A 23033-nucleotide genomic window follows, 5' to 3' on the forward strand; every position below is an offset into this window, starting at 1 on the left:
CCCCATAGGAAATTGCCTTACGCCAAGGCAGACCTTTGCTACCTCTAGTTCAGGCTTGCCAACACTGACTGGCAGCATCTCTCCAGGGTTTTAGGCAAGGGGTATTCTCTGTCCTACCTGGAGACTGGACTTGGGACCTTCGCAAAGCAAAATTCCTACCATTGACCAACAACCCTTCTCTCCTAACAGCAGAAGCTGTCCAAGACCCTTGGTCCCTTTAGCCCAGCACTGCCTGCACTGACTGGCAGCAGCCGTTCTCCAGGGTTTTGTATGGGGAACGTTCCCTGTCCTATCTGGAGACTGAACAGAGATCTTGCTCTGCCACTGAGCTATGAACCTCCTTTTCTTTTTAGGATTATAGACCTTATGGTTCTGAATAAAGAATTACTTTGGAATAAAATGCTCTGGGATAGCTCAGTCGGTAGAGCACGAGGCCCTTAATCGCAGGGTTGTGGGTTTAAGCTCCACACTGGGTGGAAAGATTTCTGCATTTGCAGGGAGGTGGACTTGATGACTCTTCTGGTCCCTTCCAACTCTACAGTTCTATGAAAAGAAGCTGCCTTGTGCAACTCTCTAGCTCAATATTGTCTCCACTAACTGAGTCTGATTTCAAACAGGGCTCTTTCCCAGTATACCTGAAGGAGCGTCTCCACCCCCATCATTCTGCCCAGACACTGAGGTCCAGCGCTGAGGGCCTTCTGGCAGTTCCCTCATTGCGAGAAGCAAAGCTACAGGAAACCAGGCAGAGGGCCTTCTCGGTAGTGGCGCTCACCCTGTGGAACGCCCTCCCATCAGATGTCAAAGAGATAAACAACTACCTGACATTTAGAAGACATCTGAAGGTAGCCCTATTCAGGGAAGTTTTTAATGTGTGACATTTTAATGTATTTTTAATCTTTGTTGGAAGCTGCCCAGAGTGGCTGGAGAAACCCAGCCAGATGGGCGGGGTACAAATAATATATTATTATTATTATTCCACCCCCCCCAGCTCTACCTGCAGATACAGTGATTGAACCCAGGACTTCCTGCAAGAAAAAGCTGGTGCTCTCCCACTGAGCTATGAATGCACTTGATGAAAACAGGAAGATACCTTCTACTGAGTCAGAATACTGGTTCATCTAGCTCAGAATACTCAACAGTGGCTGAGAATGGCTCTCCAAAAGTTTCAGGCAGGGGTGCCTCCTAGCTCTCACCGAAGATCCTGGGGAAAGGACCTGGTACAGTCTTACCTCGGGTTAAGTACTTAATTCGTTCCGGAGGTCCGTTCTTAACCTGAAACTGTTCTTAAGCTGAAGCACCACTTTAGCTAATGGGGCCTCCCACTGCTGCCGCGCCGCCAGAGCACGATTTCTGTTCTCATCTTGAAGCAAAGTTCTTAACCTGAAGCACTATTTCTGGGTTAGTGGAGTCTGTAACCTGAAGCATATGTAACCTGAAGCATATGTAACCTGAGGTACCGCTGTACTTTCTACATGTGTAAGGCGGTTGTGGCGTTTGCCCATTCTTTGGGGATACATTTGTACCGGGGGAGAGAAAGGGTGAATAGGTGGACCAATAAGAAAGCCCAGGGCGGAGCCTACCTGATTTTGAGGCTCACCCCAGAGGTTTTGACAGTTCGGTTGGTTCTTTTTTTGGGGGGGGGGGAGAGATAGAGGAGTCAGAGTGAGCTAGAGACAGGGATAAGACTGAGAGGGAACAGAGTGACAGTGTTTCAAATATATTTTAAAACTTGTTCATGTTTAAAATAAACTTTAATCTTCATTGTTAACTCTACCTGACTGAGACTCAATACTTCACCAGGGAATCCTGGGTTTTTCCCAACAAAATTGGTGGCAGCGGAAGAATAAAGTAGTGGTGTACAGGTCAATAGTATGTGAAACGACCGGGGGCTCTGTACAAACACCACAGTGGTAAATCCAAAGTTGCCCATAACCTCCATTCTAGGCTGGCTCAGCCATGTTCACAGATTGGAAGAGGGCAGGATCCCCAAAGAATAATAAATAATAATAATAAATTTTGATTTATACCCCACCCTTCCCAGTTCAAAAACCAGGCTCAGGGTGGCTAACAACAAGTTTAAAACACTTTGAAACACTTAAATTATAAAAGCAGCATAAAATACGGTATAAAAACATGAATAACAATAAAGTTCAAAAATAAAACAATCAATCAGTTAATCCCCAGGGCTAGCTGGCTGAATTGGTCCTACTTGGGCCAGCGAGGAGGCCCAAGAGGTCTCAGAGCAGGTGATCTTCATAAAAATGGGGAGGGGAAGGGAAGAGAAGGGAAATAAAAGATCAGGGTGAATTCAAATTAAAGGCCAGGCAGAATAGCTCTGTTTTACAGGCCCGATGGAAGGAGGTTAAATCCTGAAGGGCCCTAGTCTCATGGGACAAGAGCATTCCACCAGGTCGGAGGACGTGCTGTATGGGGGAACTGGCTTCAGGCACCAGGACTGCTGGCAGACCAAGTCGGCGTTACAAAGATGTCTGCAAACATGGCATGAAGGCTGGCAAACGTCAATCCACGCCATGTGGGAATCCCTTGCAGACGACCGCAGCGCCTGGAGACAGGCAGTCAGGTCGTGTATCCACAGAAGTGGCCAGAGGAGGAGCGCAGAGAGAAGGAACGCTGTGGTGCATCTGCAGCAGCACAAGCAGACACTTTCGTCTGCCCCAGCTGCAACAAAACATGTCTCTCCCATGTCGGTCTCTACAGACACGGCAGGCGCAGCAACCGCCCAGCGGTTTGACTTCACCCCCAAAGGCACACTCCTCCATTGTCTCCTGAGACTGACAGATGCCAACCCATGGAGCGGTTGACAATGATGGGGCTGAAAGCATTTCTTGGGGAGTGAAAACGGGCTCCCAGCCCCCCCCCCCCCCCGCCAAGATAAAGGGCAAGATACAAGGTCTGCGAATAAACGCTAGCTAACATACTTCTTTCTAGGTTCAGGCAAGCCTCTTCAGAAATGTAATTTTAAAAACAACTACCACCAGTCTGCAAGACTCCAAAGAGGCGCAGCTGTAAACAATCAGAGATTAAAAGAACAAAGACAGAATGAATCCGTTCTAAGAAAATCTCATTAACATTAATCACTAGCATACAGACCAGTTCACAGGAGTTCATCCACACTAAACCATTATGCCTGTATCTTAAGCCACTTTTTAATTACTGCTGGATACGACAAGTTTATTTAAAACGTTGCAAAACTGTAGCTCACAGAATCATAGAGAAAAAGAGCTAAAAGGGACCCTGAGGGTCATCTGGTCCAACCCCCTGAAATTCAGGAATCTCAACCAAAGCATCCATGACAGACGCCCATCCAACCTCCGCTTAAAAACCTCCAAGGAAGGAGAGTCCACAACCTCCAGAGGGAGACCGTTCCACTGTCAAACAGCTCTGACTGTCAGAAAGTTCTTCCTGATGTTTAGACAGAATCTCCTTTCCTGTTATTTGATGCATTGGTTTGAGTCCTGTCCTCCAGAGCAGGTGAAAACAAGCTTGCTCCAACTTCCATGTGGCAGCCCTTTAGATACTAGAAGATGGCTCTCCTATCTCCTCTCAGTCTCCTCTTTTCCAGACTAAACATACCCAACTCCCTCAACTGTCCCAAATAAATCCTGCCAATTTATCAATCTCCACTTCCCTTCTCAACATTTCATTCGGTATACATGTTTTTAAAACCACTGATTTTATCTATAGTCACTTGATTGCATTATGTCTGCTGTTCTGAAAGTGCTTTTGCTGCAGTTTTGAATGAATGCTTTTATGTAAACTGCTTAGAGGTTTTTTCTTTTTCTTTTTAATTAAGCAGAATATAAATCTTGCTAAATACAATAAGGACACAAGCACAAACCACTTAGGAACAGGAAAAGAAAAGGTTTGAATCAATTCAACAAGAATACAGGGCAATCAACTATACAGTACGACTGCACCTTACATGGGGGTTCAGATACATGAGTTCTGTGCATACATGAAAGTCAGGTACACCCAAATCTTTAGAACTGCCCCACATCTAGAAGGTAAAGAGGAGAAAAAGTTTCCCCAATGCTCCTAGAAACAAGGCAGAGAGCTTAAAAGTTCTTTCTGCACTGGGAAACCCCAAATGGACACTGAGCAAAAAGGTCTTTTAAGCTCTTCGCCTTGCTTGGATTGAACCCGAGCTACCTAAAGACAAAAAACACCTGTTTATGTATGCTACAACTGCAGCCTGAATAATTCATGCTCAGAGATGGAAAGAAGACCCTGTCCCAAACAAGAAGGAGTGGCAGATTAAATTAATGCACTATGCCGAAATGGCAAAACTTACTGGAACAATAAGAAACCAAGAAGAAAGAAACTTTATTAAAGGACAGGGGAAATTCATGGAATATCTGAAAAGTTTTTGTACACATATAATAAGTTCATTAGCAACATTGACCTAAAACAAGCAGCTAAATGTAATGTTAAAGAAAAATTAGGGAGTAATTAATAATTGGAATAAGGTGGGGAATGCAGTGTTAAGAATTAAAAATATAAGAAACTGCAAAAGGGGTGGGGTGGGGAATCAAAATATATATTTTTACTGGGAAATCATTGGATTTGTATGTTTGTAAAAAATGTAAAACTGAAAAATAAAATTTATTTAAAAATGACTGCAAAACAAACAAACAAATACATGCAATACTACTGTGCAATAAGACAGTTCCCTGCAATCCAGTCATCTCTCTGCACCCCCCCCCCCCAAAAAAAAAAAATCTGCTGAAAAGGAAAGTCTTCAGCTGGTATCCAATGCTAACCAATCTTGGTGCCAGTAAGTGGGACAGTCTACCTGACAAGCACACGGTAGCCTCACGAGGACATCACGTGAAACACAGCCATAGTGTCTAGTAACCGCTGCATTAAAAAATTTAAAAGCGCATGGGCAATGCTGGCCAAAAATCTCAGAAGCGCATCCTACCTGGGTTGAGCACCGCCGATCCAGGCCACGTCGACGGTTGAGGTGGAGTGTTTGCTGCCAGTCTGGAACTCCGAATTCACAAGCCACTTGGGGTGCCTGGGTCTGGTCGTGAGGAGATTCACCCCTTTCTTGGCCTTCACTCTGCCAAGCAGGAAGAGACAGAGGAGAGCAACACCCGTTTCTGAAGGACCCTCAAGTTCGGCTGCCACCCCCTCCTCCTCATGCGCCCTCGGGCAAGTCGCTTAAACCTTCCCAAATTTGTTCGAATGAACTGAAATGGCAAGCTCAGCCTTTACGGAGGGGGGCAGCCATAACAGTGGGTTAGAATCAGAATGGTGACGTCGGAAGGGATCCCCAGAGGTCCTCTATCCCAACCCCCTTGGCAGTGCGGGAATCATAGCTAAAGAATCCCTGACAGATGGCCACCCAACCTCTCTTTTAAAAAATATATCCAATGAAGGAGAGCCCACTACTTTCTGAAATAGCCATTTCACAGTCGAACAGCTCTTACCCTCAGAAAGTTTTTCCTAATCTTTAATCTCCTTTCTCGCCATTTGAATCGTCGTTTGAGTCCTACCTTCTGGAGCAGCAGAAAACAAGCAACTGGTATTCAGAAGCATTACTGCCTCCAAACAAGGAGGCAGAGAATGGTGACCAGAAATAGCAGCCATGGATTGCCTTATCTTCCATGAATCTGTCCAATTCTTCTTCTTTTTTAAATAGTTTTTATCAAAGTTTTTGTGTTACAAACCAAACAAACAAACAAACAAACAGGGGAAAGGGTGTCTATCATCTCCACTTTCAATTCACAGTCTTTATCATATTTTTCACATTTCACATTTTTCAAAGTGAGAGACACTTTTGTCGTAGACATCTTGCGGATGGGGGGAAAGAGAGGGAGGAAGAATGTTGTTGTTTTGGCCCTGTTGCATAGTGTTAGCGCAGGGGTTTGTGTCAGCATCAGTTGGGCAGGTCCATTGCTATATATATATATATATATATATATATATATATATATATATATTCATTTATCGTTACTGACATTGCGAGAGATCAGGGGGCCCACAGCTTGGTTGGCTGCATTCAGTTGATTGCAGTGGGGCATGTTTGTTTTATATCGGGGTCAGAGCAGGCAGGTTAGCCATATTGTGTACAATCCTCTTTTGAAGTCATTTGAGTTGGGAGACCAACACTGCATCCTGTGGCAGTGACTTCCATAGTTTCATTATGCTTCACATGGATTTCATGTCACCTGTCTCTCATCTTTTTCCCTTGCAGAACTTGCGGGGTGGGGAGGATAGGGGCAGAGTGAGAATGAGTTGACTCTGCTTCCTAATGGCTCCAGCTCCCATTACAGTGGTACCTCGGGTTACATACGCTTCAGGTTACAGATGCTTCAGGTTATAGACTCCGCTAACCCAGAAATAGTAACTCAGGTTAAGAACTTTACCTCAGGATGAGAACAGAAATTGTGTGGCGGCGGCACAGCAGCAGCGGGAGGCCCCATTAGCTAAAGTGGTACCTCAGGTTAAGAACAGTTTCAGGTTAAGAACAGACCTCCAGAACAAATTAAGTTCTTAACCCGAGGTACCACTGTACTGTTTGGGCTACCTGCCTTCTCCCCACTAGCCCCAAAGAGCACCAGCAACCACTGGCTGGAATGTAGCCTACTGTACAATAAATGTGAAAATGAACAGTCTCCTTTGGGAAGTTTCCAAGCAGAGCTTGGATGGCCATCTGTCATGGATGCTTTAGCTGAGATTCAGCAGGGGGTTGGACTAAATGACCCTTGAGTGGGTCCCTTCCAATTCTACAATTCTATGATATATTTTGCCACCCGCTTTTGGCCTCAGGCCCGGCCTACCAGCAGTATGTGGCTCTCAAGGAGTTGTCCACAAGGGATTGTTGTGCTTGACCTGACAAGGGTTTCCCTTCCATGTTCCAAATGCTGCTGCAATGCTAGCTTTCTGCCAATTCTAGAAGCTCACATTGTCTTGTTTTTGATTCGTGAGGCAAGTCGAACTTTCATCTTCAGGGTGGGTGGGAGGAATAAATAAATAACATACGGACTGAATAGATGGAAAGAAAGGCAGAGGGCCCAACAGGGGCTCTGGATCCCTGGGAGCTGGAAAACCTTGCTGCTCGAATTTGGATCCCAGGGAAAACATCCAACTCTGCGATGAGAACAATGATGAATAAATAATACAACCTATTTGCATTTATTTGCAATGCGGGGTTGCTTTTTAGCGCAGGTCATGTGCTGAGTGAATGATGCTGTTTCACAAAAGTCAAGAACCTTCCAGCTCCATAGTTCTACAATTCTGTGATTCATGGGAGGTTTTCAAAACATCTGTAAGGGATTCTTTATCTCTGATTCTTGCATTGCAGGGGGGTTGGTCTAGATGACCCTAGGTGTCCTTTCCAACTCTACAATTCTATGAATGTTTGCCAGCTTGGATAGCTCCCTGAGCCAACGAGCAAAAAAAACCAGAAGTGATGTGAACAGTTGATCCGAGGAGATGATGCAAAATGAAATAAATTATGCAAATGTCCCCCACTTTGCCTAATTGACATAAGGCGCCGAAATCAGCTGTTCCTGGCGCCGAACACAGATTTCCAGGGTGTGTAGAACGTGGCTGCTTTCTAACACCACCCGGCATAAATCCATGAATATTGAGAGGGTCTCATTGAAAGGAGAACCCAGAAGGGTTGTTGCTGGGTCTCCAGATACAAACAAGACACAGAGGTGGATTTTACACTCACAGCTCAAGGGTGATAAGGAAAAAAATCAAGTCTCCAGGCAACTACGCTAGAAAGCTGCCTTGCGTGGAGACAGACCAGAGCTCCAGGGTAGGTCATCTCCAGGCAAGGCTCTGGCAGAGACTCGCTCCTGAAACCCTGGCGATCTGCTGCCATTCAGTGCTGACAATATTGAGGTAGGTGGACCAATGGCCAGATTCAGTACAAATATGTTCCTATTTAAATCAGTCTTTTTCCCCCCCGACCCATGAGGACTGCAATCTTGCTTTAATCTTGGGAGAAGGACAACAGAACAGGGGCAGAACATCTGACTTGCAAGCAAAAGGTCGCAGGTTTGATCCCCTAGGTTCTCCAAAGACAGCGCTGAGAGAGATTCATGTGTAATGCCCAGGAAAGCCACTGGCAATCAGTGTAGACAAAGCTGTGCTGGATGGGCCAATAGACTTGGCATGAAGAGGCTTGCTAGACTGCATCAGCAGAAAAATACTGTCCTGATCAAGGGAAGTCATAGGGCCACTCTATTCTGCCTTGGTCAGACCCCACCTGGAATACTGTGTCCAGTTCTGGGTACCACAATTTAAGATGGATATTGACAAGTTGGAATGTGTGCAGAGGAGGGAAACCAAGATGATCAAGGGTCTGGAAACTAAGCCTTATGAGGAGCGCTTGAAGGAACTGGGCATGTTTAGCCTGGAAAAGAGAAGACTGAGAGGAGATATGAGAGCCATCTTCGAATATCTAAAGGGCTGGCACATGGAAGTTGGAGCAAGCTTGTTTTCTCCTGCTCTGGAGGACAGGACTCGAACTAAAGGCTTCCAGTGACAAGAAAGGAGATTCGGTCTAAACATCAGGAAGAACTTTCTGACGGTCAGAGCTGTTTGACAGTGGAACGGTCTCCCTTGGGAGCTTGTGGACTCTCCTTCCTTAGAGGTTTTAAAGCAGAAGTTGGATGGCCACCTGTCATGGATGCTTTAGTTGAGATTCCTGCATTGGAGGGGGTTGGACTAGATGACCCTTGGGGTGCCTTCCAACTCTACGATTCTATGATTCTTGATTCAGTCCTTTATTCAGAACCATGAGGACTAGAACCTTGCTTTCAGAGACCTCCTTGAAAGCCAGCTTCCTGCGGGTAAAGACGTTTCCCTCTCCTTCCCTCATGCATTACTGCCAGTGAGTCCTAGCCAAGCAACACTCCCACCTAGAGAGCGACACACGTGATTTGGACGCTGCAGCAACCATCCCGTCTGACCCTCTGCCCGAGGCGCTGCTTACCTGAGGGTGAAGTGCTCGACCGTTGAGTTGTTCATCAGGTAGAGGACGATGCTCAGCACCTCCCCAGGCTTGAGAGGTTTCTCTGGCAGCTGAATGAAGACGTTGTCGTCTAGCCGCTGCTCCTGGAAGACTGGGGCGGGGGGCGGCTGCACCAGCCTCAGGCTGCCAATGCGGAGCAGCGGGTGCTGCGTGGGACCCTCTGCCCGCGCCCCTCCGCTCCCCCTCCGCCCGGCCCCCTCTCCCCCACAGTCCCCCGCCCCGTCGGGTGCGTGGAGGGTGTAGTACAGCTCCACCTGCTGGGTGTCCCCGGAAAGGTCCATCCCCTCCGGCGCTTTCCTCCGCCCCAGGGGCACGGCCGAGGGTCCGAACCAGGCCTGGGGCAGCTCAGCCTGGGCCAGGCAGGAGGCCAGGACCCCCCGCAGGCGGCAGGAGGTGCGCAGCTCGCGGGCCTCGCGGAAAGCGTGAAGCCTCACGCAGGGTAGCCGCTCGGTGGCGCCGAAGTCGTCCCAGTCCCTGCCGGCGACGTAGAAAAGAACCTGCGCCGTGGGCTGGGTGGCCGGCACCCGCGTTCGGACGATGAAGGCGCGCACCTTCCAGTTGACCGTCAGCCGCTCGGGGATCTCCAGGGTGCTGGAAGGCTGGAGGAGTTCTTTGGGCAAGGCCAGGCTGGCACCAAAAGGCCCCAGGGAGACGTTCAAGACGGGCAACTCCTTGGTCTGGAAGACGACAAAGGGCTCCGAGCGTGTCAGGCTGGCGTTCCAGCCTGGAGGCCGCGTCTCCCGCAGGAAGAAGGCCAGTCGGGTGTTGGACAGGCGGTAGCTCACCGGGAGAGTGGCAGGAGCAGAGGGAGGTTGGGAGGTCTCTGGGGGCTCCGAGCTGGTGGGGAGGACCTTGGCGTGAGCTGCAGAAAAGGAGAGAGAGAAAGAGGGAGTCAAAGGAGGTCAGGCCGGTCACCCTGCAACGCACCTCCCAGACACTAGGGGGTGCCACTGCAGTAACGTCGGCTTTCCCAGAAACAGGATTGTCCACTTCATGAAATCTATATCCCACTTGGTTGCAAAAACGAAAAACCTCAAAGCGGTTTGCAAAAAAGATAAAGCAATATAATTACGTATCAATAAGAAGAACGGGCCACAATAATTCAAGGCTTTCAAAAATTACTCCTGCGTTCTCTCCCCCACCCCGTTATACCTTATTAAATGTTCAAACGTTCCAATACATAATAATTTTTTTCATCTGTTTTGCTGACTTCTCACCCCATTTTCCATTGTGTTTCTTATTTCTCCTCCCTTCTATTTCTTATACCACAACACATAGCTGTCAACGTTTCCTTTTTTTAAGGGAAATTCCCTTATTCCAAATAGGATTGCTCACAAGAAAAGGGAAAAGTTGACAGCTATGCAACAATAATACAATAATCTCTAATTTCTTCTGTTGTTCATTGTTCAAATCCTGAGTTCATCATACTATAGTATTTCTTTAAGTATTGTGAAAAGGCTTCCATTCTTCCACAAAACAATTGTCATGAGTTTCTCTTATTTTGGCTGCTAACTGCCAATTCCACATCGTCCATCACCTTACTTATCCATTCTTCTTTGATAGGATCTACTTCTTTTTTCTTCCATTTTTGTGCATAGAGAATTCTAGCTGCTGTCACTACATACATAAACAGCTTAATTATCTTCTCTCTTTTTTCTTTTTCTTTTTTGAACTTCTGTCCCTAAAACCCCTGAGAGAAAAGCTATCATTTCCCCAAATACCTTCACTTTCTTACAAGTCCAACACACATGAAAAAAAATACTCCTGCATTCTCTACCAGTTAACAGAAAGAACATTTGAAACAGGGGAGAGGACATCTCTGTGAAATCCTCTCAGGCAGAATGCAGGGATTCCCCTTGGCAGTTCCTTACTTTCGAGGAAGCCAAGAGTTTTTCAAAAGTCCTTTCTTTCATAAGAACATTAAAAAGAGGCTGGTGGATCAGGCCCATGGCCCATCTAGTCCATTTATATTCAACACCTCCAAGGAGCTCAAGGTGGTTCACACAGTTTTTTCCCTGTCCCCATTTTATCCCCTCAACAACCCTGTGAGGTAGGTAAGGCCGAGGGACAGTGATTGGTCCCTGGTCACCCAAGGAGCCTTATGCCTGAGTACGGATTTGAACCCACGCCTCCCACTTCCTAACATAGAACGCTAACCGCTATATTACACTGCCTGTCTGTTTTAGGGGAAAGCAAGTGCAGAGGTGCATACTTTTTTGCAACCAGGGCTTAATATGGAATGCATGTGAAACTAGCATGGAAACTGAGATGCACTCTTACTGATCAGGAAAAGGATTTTGTGGTGGTGGGGAGTTCCACAAAATGTCAACCCAGCTGACCAAACAGGTGCCCTCCATGCTAGGAAAGCAGTTAAAGACAACGAAAAAAGAACAACGAAATAAGAGTGCATAGACATTTCTTTTATCCTCCCTTTTTGTATTGTTGCCAGCTCTGGTTCGCACCCTTTGGAACCGGGTACCAAAATATTATGACTCGTTTCTACGGATTGCGTCCCTTCCAAATGCTTCCGCCTGGGGTTAAGACACACTGACACCACCCCCTCCTCGCCCCCTTTTCTGACACAAGCAACACCTCCCCCCTTTCCATCCCCATCTCCCTGACAGACATTTTGGCTGTGAACCATAAATACTTTGTGGAGGCATCTCTGCTCTGCCAAGAGCTGCTGATTGAAGGACACAATCTGCATGCAATTAAGTGGGTTAATGAAGGTGATTGCTTATTAATAACTCTGACTCTGTCTCGCAGCTCAGGAGATCAGAGGGCAGCTGGGACCCACCCACTCCCGGCTGCTGCTGCTCGGAGGTGCAATGCAGAGGTCCCGATGTGCTGGTCAAATGGCAGAACGCCTGCCAGTCCAAGGAAAGACCTGACCCGTCCCACTGAAATACCATAAGCTGCAATTCAGGACATAACAAATAACAGTCGCTATGGTACTTGGGAAGGAATGGAGAACCGCAAGCCCAGCAGCAAGGAACCCCAACATTAAAGAACCATCAGGAGAGAGATACACCCAGCCCCAATGCAGAACTGGCAAAATTAACAGCAAAATTAAGAGGATGTATCAATGAATGTTTTTTGGAAGAACGGGTGCCTTTTTCGGACCACTTGAAAAAATATTATAGTACAATGACCTCGCGAGCAGGATTTGAGCTATGAGCAACAGAAGTAATTAGATTATAATATTGCAGTTGTGCTTTAATAGACAGATGATAGAGTGAAGAAACAACTCCATGGGAAACAGGGTGGAAAGTCGACAAAAATGTCGAGACTTAATAAAATACAATTGAAAAGAAAAGGCATTGGGAGAGAGACATGAGCAACCCCGTTAATGTTAACGGCTGGAATCGTGTTTGGGACAAGAGTCCTTTCCGATCATCCTCTGCAAGAACAAAGGGGGAAATGTGCCCCAAATAATGCACAGGTGGTAATCTACATGCTTCTTTGGTTAATAAATTTCACAAAGGAAGATAAGAAGAGTCTGCTGAGTCCGGCCAATGGCCCATGCAGCCCAGCATCCTGTTCTCACAGTGGCCAACCAGATTCCCCTTATGGGGAGCCCACAAGCAGGATTCGAACACAGGAGAGCTCTCCCCTCCTGTGGTTTCCAGCAACTGTGGAGGCACAGCACAGCTTCCATCAGCAGCCCTCTCAAACTCCATGAATTTGTCCAAGCCTCTTTTAAAGCCACCCAAGGGGGTGGCCATCACTGCCTCCTGTGGGAGGGAGTTCTGTAGGTTAACTCTGCACTGAGTGGAGAAAGACTTTTTCTTTTGTCTGTCCTGAATCTTCCAACATTCAGCTTCATTGGACGCCCACGAGTTTTATTGTTATGATTCAGATCCACAGAGATGGCTATATGTGTACAGTATGAAGCCCTCCTCTATCCAGCCCTGCTGCCCAGTCACTGCCAGCTCAGAAGACAGCTCCCTTCCCCCTCGGCTATTCAGATAGGCTGCTTCTGAACATGAAGGTTCTACTTCGGTAGCAAAGCTAATAGTCATGGACACACTTTGGGCACAGCCGCACAATACACTTAAAGCATTTTCAGCACACATAATTTAATGCACAGGACTTCCCCACAAAACTCCTGGCACCTGCGGTTTCCCCCTCAAAGAGATATCACTCAGCTCACAAGTTACACTATCCGTTTAAAAACTGTACTGTTTACTGGTTTCAAAAATGTCCTGGGCAGTTCTGAGCACACCCCGCTAGTAAAATACAAAGAACAAATGGTTTGTGCATTGCCCTGGGAGACCTTTCAGTTGAAGAGCAGAATCATTATCCTCATCTTTTAATCTGATGATGGTAAAACTGTGCAAATTCAAGAGGACCCATTTTAATTCTGCAGGATCCAATTTTTACGTGGACCCCATGGAAAAAGCAAACTATTGTCGGGTTGTATCTTTGCTTTCTGTCTCTCTCTGTCTGAGGAGTGTGACCTGGGGGAAGGCAGGGCAAGAGAAGCAACCTGTGTCAATCTCCCCAAATTCCAAATTTGTGCATGGACAGCCCCTCCCCAATAAAAAAATTAGTGCCCCCTGCTGGCTCTCTTCGGCAGTTTTGGCACCAAGCAAAGACATGCTTAATTTTCTCAGGCCTTTTAATTCAATTTGCTCTGTTTTATCTTGGCTGGGATTGTATGGGGGTATTTTTTATGCTACTGCTATTGCTTTTTTATTGCTTCTTTTGTATGTTTTCAATTTGTTTTATTGTGCCCTGAAATTTTGTAAGCCATCCTGGGGATTTTATTGGACGGGGTATAAATCCCGAAAACAAAACAAGCAAACAAACGAATGAATCATTTTCTTTTCTTTTCATTCTCCTGTTACGCCACGCAAGCCAACATCATACAGAAATCAGAGATCAGGCGAGACATCCCACCTATCGGCTTGCAATAGATGCCGCAACAATTAGGGTGTCACCCAAACCATGGTTGATGGACACAGATGAATTACATTCTTTGGGGGAAAGCAAGAGAAATGAATCATTTTTAATGCAATGCTAGTCTTGATCTCCCTCTGTGAACTTTTCAAATCAGCAGTCGCCAACGCAGCGCTCACGGGCAGCAGAGTGCACATCAGTACCTTGTATGGTACCTGCGAAAATCTCAATAAATATATCTTCAAAAATCCAGGATGCATGAGGGTCTTCCTTCTTGGTACACTAACCCCTATCCTCATTTAATTCCCACAACAACCCGGTGAGGTAGGTTAAGCTGGCCCAAGGTCACCCAATGAGCTTCTTCGGCCAAGTGAGGTGTGAAACGCTGGTCTCCCAGCTCCTAGTCCGACACTCTAACCACTGCACCAGGCTGCCTCACCACCTACATTTCATTGGAGATGAGGATGGGACACTCTGCCACTTTCTGAACAGAGGACAAAGGCAAAGAGCTGTTTCTCCCTGTGAGGAAGCACAGCAGTGGCTGGTGCAGGTGTCTTTCCCCAATAAACTGGGGCATTTCCACACTTCTTGGCGAGCCTCTCTCTTTTTATGCTCTTTTAGAAGAAGCAGCCATCTTGTGTTACGCCCTACCTCAGGCAGCCATTTTGCATTATGCTCCACTCACATGGCAGCCATTTTGGAGGAAGTGGCGCCCACAGGCCCCAAAACATTGGCAGCCACTGCTGCAAAGCAGATTTTCAACCATCTTTTCCCTCTACATACGAGAATGTTCAGGCAGTTCTTACTGCCTATCACCGTCTTCACCAACCTAGTTCTGTCCAGAGGTTGTCGGACTACAACTGCCGTCAATCCTAGACCATGGCCAATTGTCAGGGATGAGGGGACCTTTAGTCCAACAGTGTCTGAAGGCCGCCACTAAAGTGAGATCCGCAGATCTCAGGGCAGTATATCCTGCTACCGTATCTTTTCCAGGATTTCTGGTATCTCTTTGTAGGTTTTCTTAGTTGTCCATTGTAGGCTGTTATCTGTGGGATTTAGAGTTCCCTACTCTCTCTTTTTTTTTAAAGAAGGTAACACATGACCCATTTTACTCCACATAAAACTACGACCATGCACCCCAATTTTGTGACACTCTGCACAGAGTCTGGGTGGGAAGAGCTGTCGGGTGGCCAAATTTTAAAACGTTCAGGTGGGAAAAGGCTGAGATACAGAGGTTTAAAGCCCAGCGGGGGTGTCTTTTCCAGCCTGAGGGCCACATTTGCTTTTGGAGAGCCTTCTGGGGGCCATGTGCGAATAGTGGCCAGGGCCAGAGGCAGAAGAAAGTGAAGCAACCCTTTGAAAAAGTCAGATCGATAACTCAGTCAATAGAGCATGAGGCTCTTAATCCCAGGGTGGAGGGTTCGAGCCCTACGCTGGTCAAAAAATTCCTGCATTGCAGGGGGTTGGACCAGATGATCTTATGGTCCCTTCCAACTCTATGATGCACACCCCTATTGGGTTCTGGAATGATAGTGGGGGTTGCAAATTGTCTCACTGACTATCCAGGGGACAAGCTTGCTGGGACTCTGTGGATCAACACGTGAGAAACCAGGACTTCACCAGCTCCTTGCAGCAATGTCCAACTACGGGCTGCAGGTCAGATCCTCCAGAGACACCCCCTTAAATAACATGAGATAAAGCAGAAATGGTGTGATCTCGCTGCTGCTGCCGCCCTCCCCTCCACAAGCAATCTGTGCATTGCCCCCACATGATCCAAAGCGCCCTGCAAAACTGCTTGCAATCTGTCTCGCAATTAGCATCTGGAAATTAAGGCACAGAGATTCCCAGCTTAGCCTGGTGTTAATAGGTAGACAGCTTTGCTGAGGGGGTGGGGGTGGGGGGAGGCAGGTGCAAGAGTTAAATCCGCAGAGAGTTGCCTGCCAGCCAGCTACAGAACAGTAGCTTTCAAAGCCCAGCGATTGCTCCCCTAAAGGAAGCCTGCTACGGGCTTGGGTAGAGGAAACAGAACCGAATTCTCCCATGGATCCTTACAGAAAAGATCCTACGAATTTCACAGAGACAGGATGGCTGCATCTCTCCATTTGGGTTAGAATCGCGGAATTAAAAGCCCCCCCCCCCCGTGGGTTATCCAGTTCAAGCCCCTGCAATGCAGGGACCGCCGCTCCAGAATCCCTGGCAGGTGGCCATCCAAGCTCTGTTTCAAAACCATGCAGGTCAGTCGCAGCATCTCAGACTAACCTACCTCACAGGGTTGTTGTGAGGATAAAATGGGGAGGAAGAGACTGGTGTGTGTCACCTTGAGCTCCTTGGAGGGAAAGGTGGGATGCAAAGGCAATAAACAAAGATGTGGTACAGTCCATTCTGCCTCTCCAGGACTCTACCATCTCCTTCGGCTGTGTGCATCAATCCAGCATGTTCTCACAACCCCCCACCCCAAACCTCCCTTCTTCTCCCCCACCCCAATCTTTCCCTTCTCCTCTGTGCGGTTTTATCTGACCCATGCCAGCTCCGCTCTGCCTTCAGAGCCTGGCTGCAGCTCCTATCAATTTGTCTCAGCCTAATATCTCAGCGGAGAGTCGTAGCTAATGTCCAGATATTCTTGGCTCTTGTTGGAGCGACCGCAAAAGGCCTCCCCGTTGCCACCACAGTCTAAGCAGCATACTGAAGCCAGGAGTTATTTTGCGTCGTGCAGAGCAACAGAGCTATGAAGCAGGCTAGAGATGGCTGGCGCCCTGCCCAGTATGTGTGGGAGAAGCCCAGGGTCTCTCTCTCTCTTTTCTGTGTGTGTGGCAAGAGGTCGTAATGAAAACGGGACACATAGTAAGCTCTGGGGTGGACTAGGGGTGCACTGTTCATGTAGCCAACAATCAGAAGAAGAGAATTTCTTGGAAGTACCGTATTTACTCATTCGCACCTCCTTTTGGCCAAATTAGGGTGCACGTTAGATTTGATGGCACATTTACATTCGCCAGCAAATACTTTTTGGGTTTTTAAGGTTTTGAAAAATTGAGGTGTGCATTAGATTCGAAGGCGCATTAAATTCACGTAGATACAGTAATCGAATTATAGAGTGGATTTGCGTAAGTGGGGAGTTGCCTGTACTTACGTTATGTTGCATTTATGTGTTTTTTATGCTGTAATTGTTTATTTTTAATTTCATAAGCCACCTTGAGCATGTTTTCAACTGTGGAACTGCAGCATACAAATGAAACAACAACAACATTTATACCCCGCCCATCTGGCTGGGTTTCCTCAGCCACTCTGGGTGGCTTCCAGCACATACAAAAACATAATATGTATGTATGTATGTATGCAAAACCCCAGGACCAACTGTTCTCTTACAGTATATCCCTGCCTGATCACTGAGCTCTTAAGGGGAGTCCCTGTTACTGGTCCCCCATAACTCAGACCCATGCCTCAGTTCCGCCAGAAGCCATGCTGCATTGAGTACTGTGGCCCAAATTTTGCAGAACTCCCTTGCAGTTGAGGTGAGGCAGGCCCCCTCCCTGTTGAACTTCCACCACCTACTGAAGACTGTTTCACTCAAGAGGGTATTTTATTTTCACTTTGATTATACAGATATAACAGATTCTTATTTTTCCTGTGTGTTGTATCTTTGTAAACTGCTCAGAGGCCCTTGTAGTTAAGCGGTATATATATTGTTTTAATGGTAATAATAAATGTTCTGTCACTAAGCACCCCATAACACGAGCAAAACAAAAACACACAGCATCATATCAAGTCCTTTGTGTTTCATTTCTTATTTTTTGCTTTTATGTAGAGGGTGTTCTATATTTATGCATGCTTTCTATACATGCTTTTGAATTCTTATCAAACATGCATAATTCAGGCAATGGATTTGATGGTGTTTACGCAAGAAGCTGTTAATGGCATTCCAATATTTAGATTATTTATGCACTTCAATATTATTATTTTGGAAGGTATATATAGCACTATAGTGAGATGTGATAATTATTTACACCCACTCTTCAAACTGGCCTGTTTATACCTGTTTTTCAAATACTCGAAGCTTTCCTTCTTTTTGACTACTATAGTGGAACGCCATAAAGCATGATGAAAGAAAGACGGAAATACTTTTAAAGGGGTTTAACGCATAATCAATAGAAGCAGCCCATCCTCTCATAGGAACATAGCAAGGTGCCTTATTGGTTTGTCTAGCTCAGTACTGTCTACACTGACTGGCAGCAGCTCTCCAAGGTTTCAGGCAAGGGAAGTCCAAGCCCTACCTGGGATCTTCTGCTCTAACCACTGATCACTACCACCATTAACTGCTACTATGGGATATAAATACAACAAATAAGCTCTTCTGTTTGCCTGCATAAGAAAGCTGGAGGAGCCAGCCAGGCGCAGAGGTCAACCTGGCATCCAGAGATCTCCACAGGGTCACAATTGGACCCACACCAGTCACAAAACACACCTGGTGTCTGGGGAATTCCAAAAACTGCTGTCAAGGGCAGTTGTCTCCAGAATTTTGCCATATATTAAACTTCCTGTGGCAGCCATTTAATGTGATGCCATGCCCACTCGTGGCAGTCATTTTATACTGTACCAGGCCCAACCATGGCCAGCAATTTTGTCAGATGCCATGCCTACCCAGGGCAGCCATCTTGCGACTGGCACTCACAGCTCTCTTCCTAAAACTCGAAGTGTGGCCCCTGGTTCAAAAGACGCTGTCTCAGCCCCAATCACTTTCTGTCAGGGCTGAATTTTAAGACTGCAGGCTCCTCCGCGGCAGGGATCTTTGGTTGGAGACAGGAATGGGATACCCCTTGTCCATAATAGGCCTAACCTTGCCTTGCATTAACATGTGTGATTGTGTGTGTCAGGTCTCTTGTGGCTCGGGGATCAAATCTCACCACACACACACTGGGGCCGAATGCAGCCTTTCGGAGCTATCTTTCTGGCCCTTGGGATTTCTCTAGGTCACACCTCTCTCCCTAAGCCACATATCATGTCTTCCTTGAGTGTTTTTGCCCAGCTAGAAGGTCTCCTTCAACTCTGCCACTTCCCTGAATGGTGGAAAGAGAATGGAGGGGTGTACAGAGAAACCAGACCACGGTATCAAAGGTGAAATTCACATTCATTGTTCCGCCTGTTTTTGCCTCTGACCCCGAAAGTATTGCCCCCAAAGGGAGCGAGTCCCTTGGGCTGGAAGGGGCGCCTCTACCCCCAAGGCAGAGGCAGAAATCCGGCGCCAGCCTTCCATCAATCCTGTGGAATACCCAGTAGCATGATAGCGTGTTTTCATTATTCCCGAGAGCCTGCTAGTAATTCAATTAAAAGCTTCAGAAGAAAGCAGCCCTCGACGCTACCTGTTTATATCGCAGCAAGCAGCCGGGAATTCTCAATAAACCATCTGAATACACTTGAAATTTATAGCCGTGATATACAGCTCCAGAGAAGAGACGGGAAAGCAACAATGGCAACAGGAAACTTTTGCTCAGATTTAAATAGATGAACTGGCCAGCAGTGAGTCAAGGCCATTTGTCCATCTGACCTCGTGATGACTGCTCCCAAGGAGACGGCCACTGTGGTGCCCTCCAAATGCGGTGGACTACAACTCCCATCATGCCCAGCCATTGCAGTGGATGATGGGAGTTGGAGTCCCCCCAAAAAATCTATTTATTGTATTTATATCCCACTTTTTTCTCTGAGAAACTCAAGGTGGCATACATCGTTCTCCCCCTCCTCATTCAGTTCCCACAACAACCCTGTGAGGTAGGTTAGGCTGAGAGGCAGGGACTGGCCCAAGGTCACAATCAGTGAGCTTCCTGGCCAAGTGGGGATTCAAACCCTGGCCTACCAGGTCCCAGTCCAACCATTATGCCACACTAGCTCTATATGGAAGTCATCAAACTGGCTATCCCTGGTCTGCCGCTGTCCAGAGTCTCAGTAGGGAGGGGTGACTCTCTCTCAGAAAGATGCACACAGGGCATGGAGAAGGTGGACGGAGGGAAGGTTTTCTCCTTAACGCTAGAACTCATGGACATCCAATAAAGCTGAGAGAATCGAGACAGTTCTTCTTCATGCATAGTTAAACTATGGAACTCCCTGCCACAGGAGGCAGTGAGGCACCAGCTTGAACGACTTTAAAAGGGGATTAGCAAATTCATGGAGGAGGAGAAACTATCACTGGCTACTAGCCATGAGAGTTCTGCTGTGCCTTCACAGTCAAAGGTTGTATGCTTATGGATACCAGTTGCTGGAAACCACAGGAGGGTCGGGGGCTGTTCTTATGCTAAGATCCTGCTTGCTGGTTTCCCAGAAGAGGCATCTGGCTGGCCACTGTGAGAACAGGATGCTGGACTCGATGGGCCATCGGCCTGATCTGGCAGACTATCCTCGCGTCCTTAGATGCCAGGGACTGAACTTGGAACTTCTGCGGGCAACACGATGCTCTGCAGCCGAGCTGCGGCGGCCCATTCACCGAGGCCACCGGATTGCGCCGGCTCTATGAATTATTCATCTCCATTACGCCCAGACTCGGGGACGTTTTCCTCCGGCGCCCGTGAGATTAAAGAGCCCTCAGCTATCTCTGATCTCCTCCCCGCGACAGAGAGAGAACGTCGCCTCCGCGTCCCTGCTAAGCTTTCCGTTCGATTAGCTGAATCAATGGAATCCCCTCGGTGGTTTGTAAGTAAAGGCGCGGGGCCTCCTCCGCAGGGTCGTGGGAAACCAAGAAAAGGAGAGGGAGAGGCGCCCTGCTGATCTTGCAGCTGCTGGAAAGCAGAACAGAAGTCAAAGCCGGTAGCTGTCTCTCCCCTCTCTGTACCGGCTCATCTCCAGCCAAGCAGAGCCAAAGAGCCAATTTGGGGGGGGGGAGCAATAACTGGCCGAGGGTTCCCCCCTCCCTGCTTGCATTTATATGGATGGATGGAGCCACTCCGGCTGAGTGTTTAAGGTTGAGCGATAAGCCCATTATGAGCAGGGCTAATGGCAGCGTGTGGGAAACCTTTGCGACATGGGCAAAGCGGTGTGATAATCAGATGCTCCACTCCGGCGCATGCCAGGGCCCATCCATCACAGGGAGGCTGCCACGCGGCCTCATCCCGCCCCCTAAGTGAAGACACACACACACACCCTTAACGTGTCAGCAACCCTCGGGCACTATCCACAAGAAGGTCTGAGATGGGAGAAAGGAGCTCTGCCACATACACAGAGTTGAAAGCAGCTTGGAGGTCCCCGATGGTCATTAACCTGGATGGCTTTAAATGAGGACTGGATAAAATCACAGAGGGCTATTGATTGGACTAAATGGGCCAGTGGTCTGAACCAGAAGACTCTCCTGATTTCCTTATGGTGTGTTCGCTGGACGGAGCAGTGTTCAAAATTAGCCAGGCGCCAGACATGTTTTGCGACTGGCGCAGGTCCAATTGCGACCACCTGGAGATCTCCGGATGCCAAGGTAGCGACTGGGAAAAGCAAAATGTCACTTAACAGAAGGATCTGAGATATTGCCCTTGAAGCTTGAAGGTGTTTTATTCTGGATTGCTTTATCTGACGTTTTATAAAAACAAACAAAAATGGGGCCTAGACATCGAATTGTGGCGACCATAACCCAGGTTTAAGGCACCATTTGGTGATTAGATTATACGGTGGAACTTCGCTTTTTGAACATCTTGGCTGCCGAATGTTTCAGAAGCCAAACGCCAAAAACCCGGAAGTGAATGCTTCCACTTTTGAACACACCTCGGAAGTCAAACGGCTTTTGTGGTGCATTTTTCCATTGTCACCATTCACTCTTTGATTTTCGGTTTTCGAACATTTCAGAAGTCAAACAGACTTATGTTCGAAAGCGGAGGTTCCACTGTATAGGAGTTTTTAAGACTGGTCCAGAGGTAGACAGCTGAGATGGTGAAGGAAAACCTTATTGGCCTCTTCTTACATCGTTTCATTATAATTTTATTACTGATCATACACTGCCCTGGGAGCCTAGGAATTATCTTTAGAAGTAAACTGGGCTCAGCTGGATTTTTGTCGCTGGTGTAAAGTGGAACTCCTCAGGGGTCAATACGGTTTTTCTTCACCCCACCTCCAAAGTCAATTCCAGCTGGAAAACTGCTGCTAAGCATGTGAATACACACACACAAACACACATACACCAGCCACTTGCTTCAGACCCTGCAGGTGACTCGGCCACTCAGAAAAAATGTCCACCGCCGTTATAGATAATTCATTTCCTTTCTGTGTCAAACCCACCCCTAATCCCTATCCGAAGCCACTCTGGGCAAAACTGTGAGCAACAGACGCACTCTCCGTAATTGGATAGCAAAATTGCAACGTAATACATTTCAAGCGTACATGCTCTGCATCCATTTATTCCTACTTGAACTCATTCTTCGGAAGAAGCCGAGCTGGGTAACTGGGAGGTTTATTTGCCTGCGCTGCTGCCTTTCGAGATTTCCGTCAGGCACGGCTTATGATGCATTTGCAAAAACTGTCCACCCAGCCAAGAGGACTGGAAACTTAATTCACGAGAAACAAAGCCAAGATTCTTAGGGCGGTGTCCATCACATGGAGTATCAAAGTGCGCAGAACTCTAGAATGCACAGTCATATGGTTGCTAGTGAATGGAAAGGTGCTCTGCACATCCTCAGAGGAAGGTGGACCCTGCATTATTGCTTCAAATGCTTCAGAGTCCTGGTACCGAAAGCATGAATGCCATCTTCTAAGTGTGATTTCTATTTGAAAATTCATTAATTGCATACCATTTCTTTCCCACCCACCTCCCCTCAGATAAGTAAACAAATAAATCCCTGCAGGTGATCCACTTCCAACGATGCTCATATTGCAATTTAGGTGAAAATAGTTGGCAATTATAGAGATGTACAACGCACCAAGTCCTTCACACACTTGAGAAATGCTGCTAATCTGCTCTCGCCAATGTTCTTTTAAGACCCTTCAAAAGCTCTTGGAGACAGACTCTCAAGATCAGCCTTTGATTTTGTTTCTTAGGCGAATGTCTGTTGAAATCCTATGCATTCAACATAATGGGACTTGCTTCCAGGACACTGGGAAATGTAGTTTTCCCTCCGTACCCAAATCCTCAGAAGGACATGGGCCCCTTGGGAACTAT

At 47.2% G+C, this 23033-nt stretch overlaps 1 protein-coding gene across 2 annotated transcripts in view; it reads right to left on the reverse strand.

The window, feature by feature from the left end:
- The window catches only part of TMEM132E (transmembrane protein 132E), a 119383-nt gene that overhangs the window by 23569 nt on the left and 72781 nt on the right, over window positions 1–23033 (reverse strand). The window contains exons 1-3 of one of the 2 annotated variants that reach the window (XM_083588099.1): window positions 14362–14532; window positions 8975–9875; window positions 4943–5083 (exon numbers count right to left, since the gene is read on the reverse strand). In XM_083588099.1, the coding sequence (XP_083444225.1) occupies window positions 4943–5083; window positions 8975–9875; window positions 14362–14368 (1049 nt within the window). In that variant the 5' untranslated portion in view covers window positions 14369–14532. Of the gene's footprint in view, window positions 1–4942; window positions 5084–8974; window positions 9876–14361; window positions 14533–23033 lie in introns of those variants that run through there. The other variant, XM_083588098.1, reaches the window with a different exon arrangement.

Source organism: Podarcis filfolensis (genome assembly GCF_964270895.1).
Source record: "Podarcis filfolensis genome assembly, chromosome: 15".
NCBI classification, from domain to species: Eukaryota; Metazoa; Chordata; class Lepidosauria; order Squamata; family Lacertidae; genus Podarcis; species Podarcis filfolensis.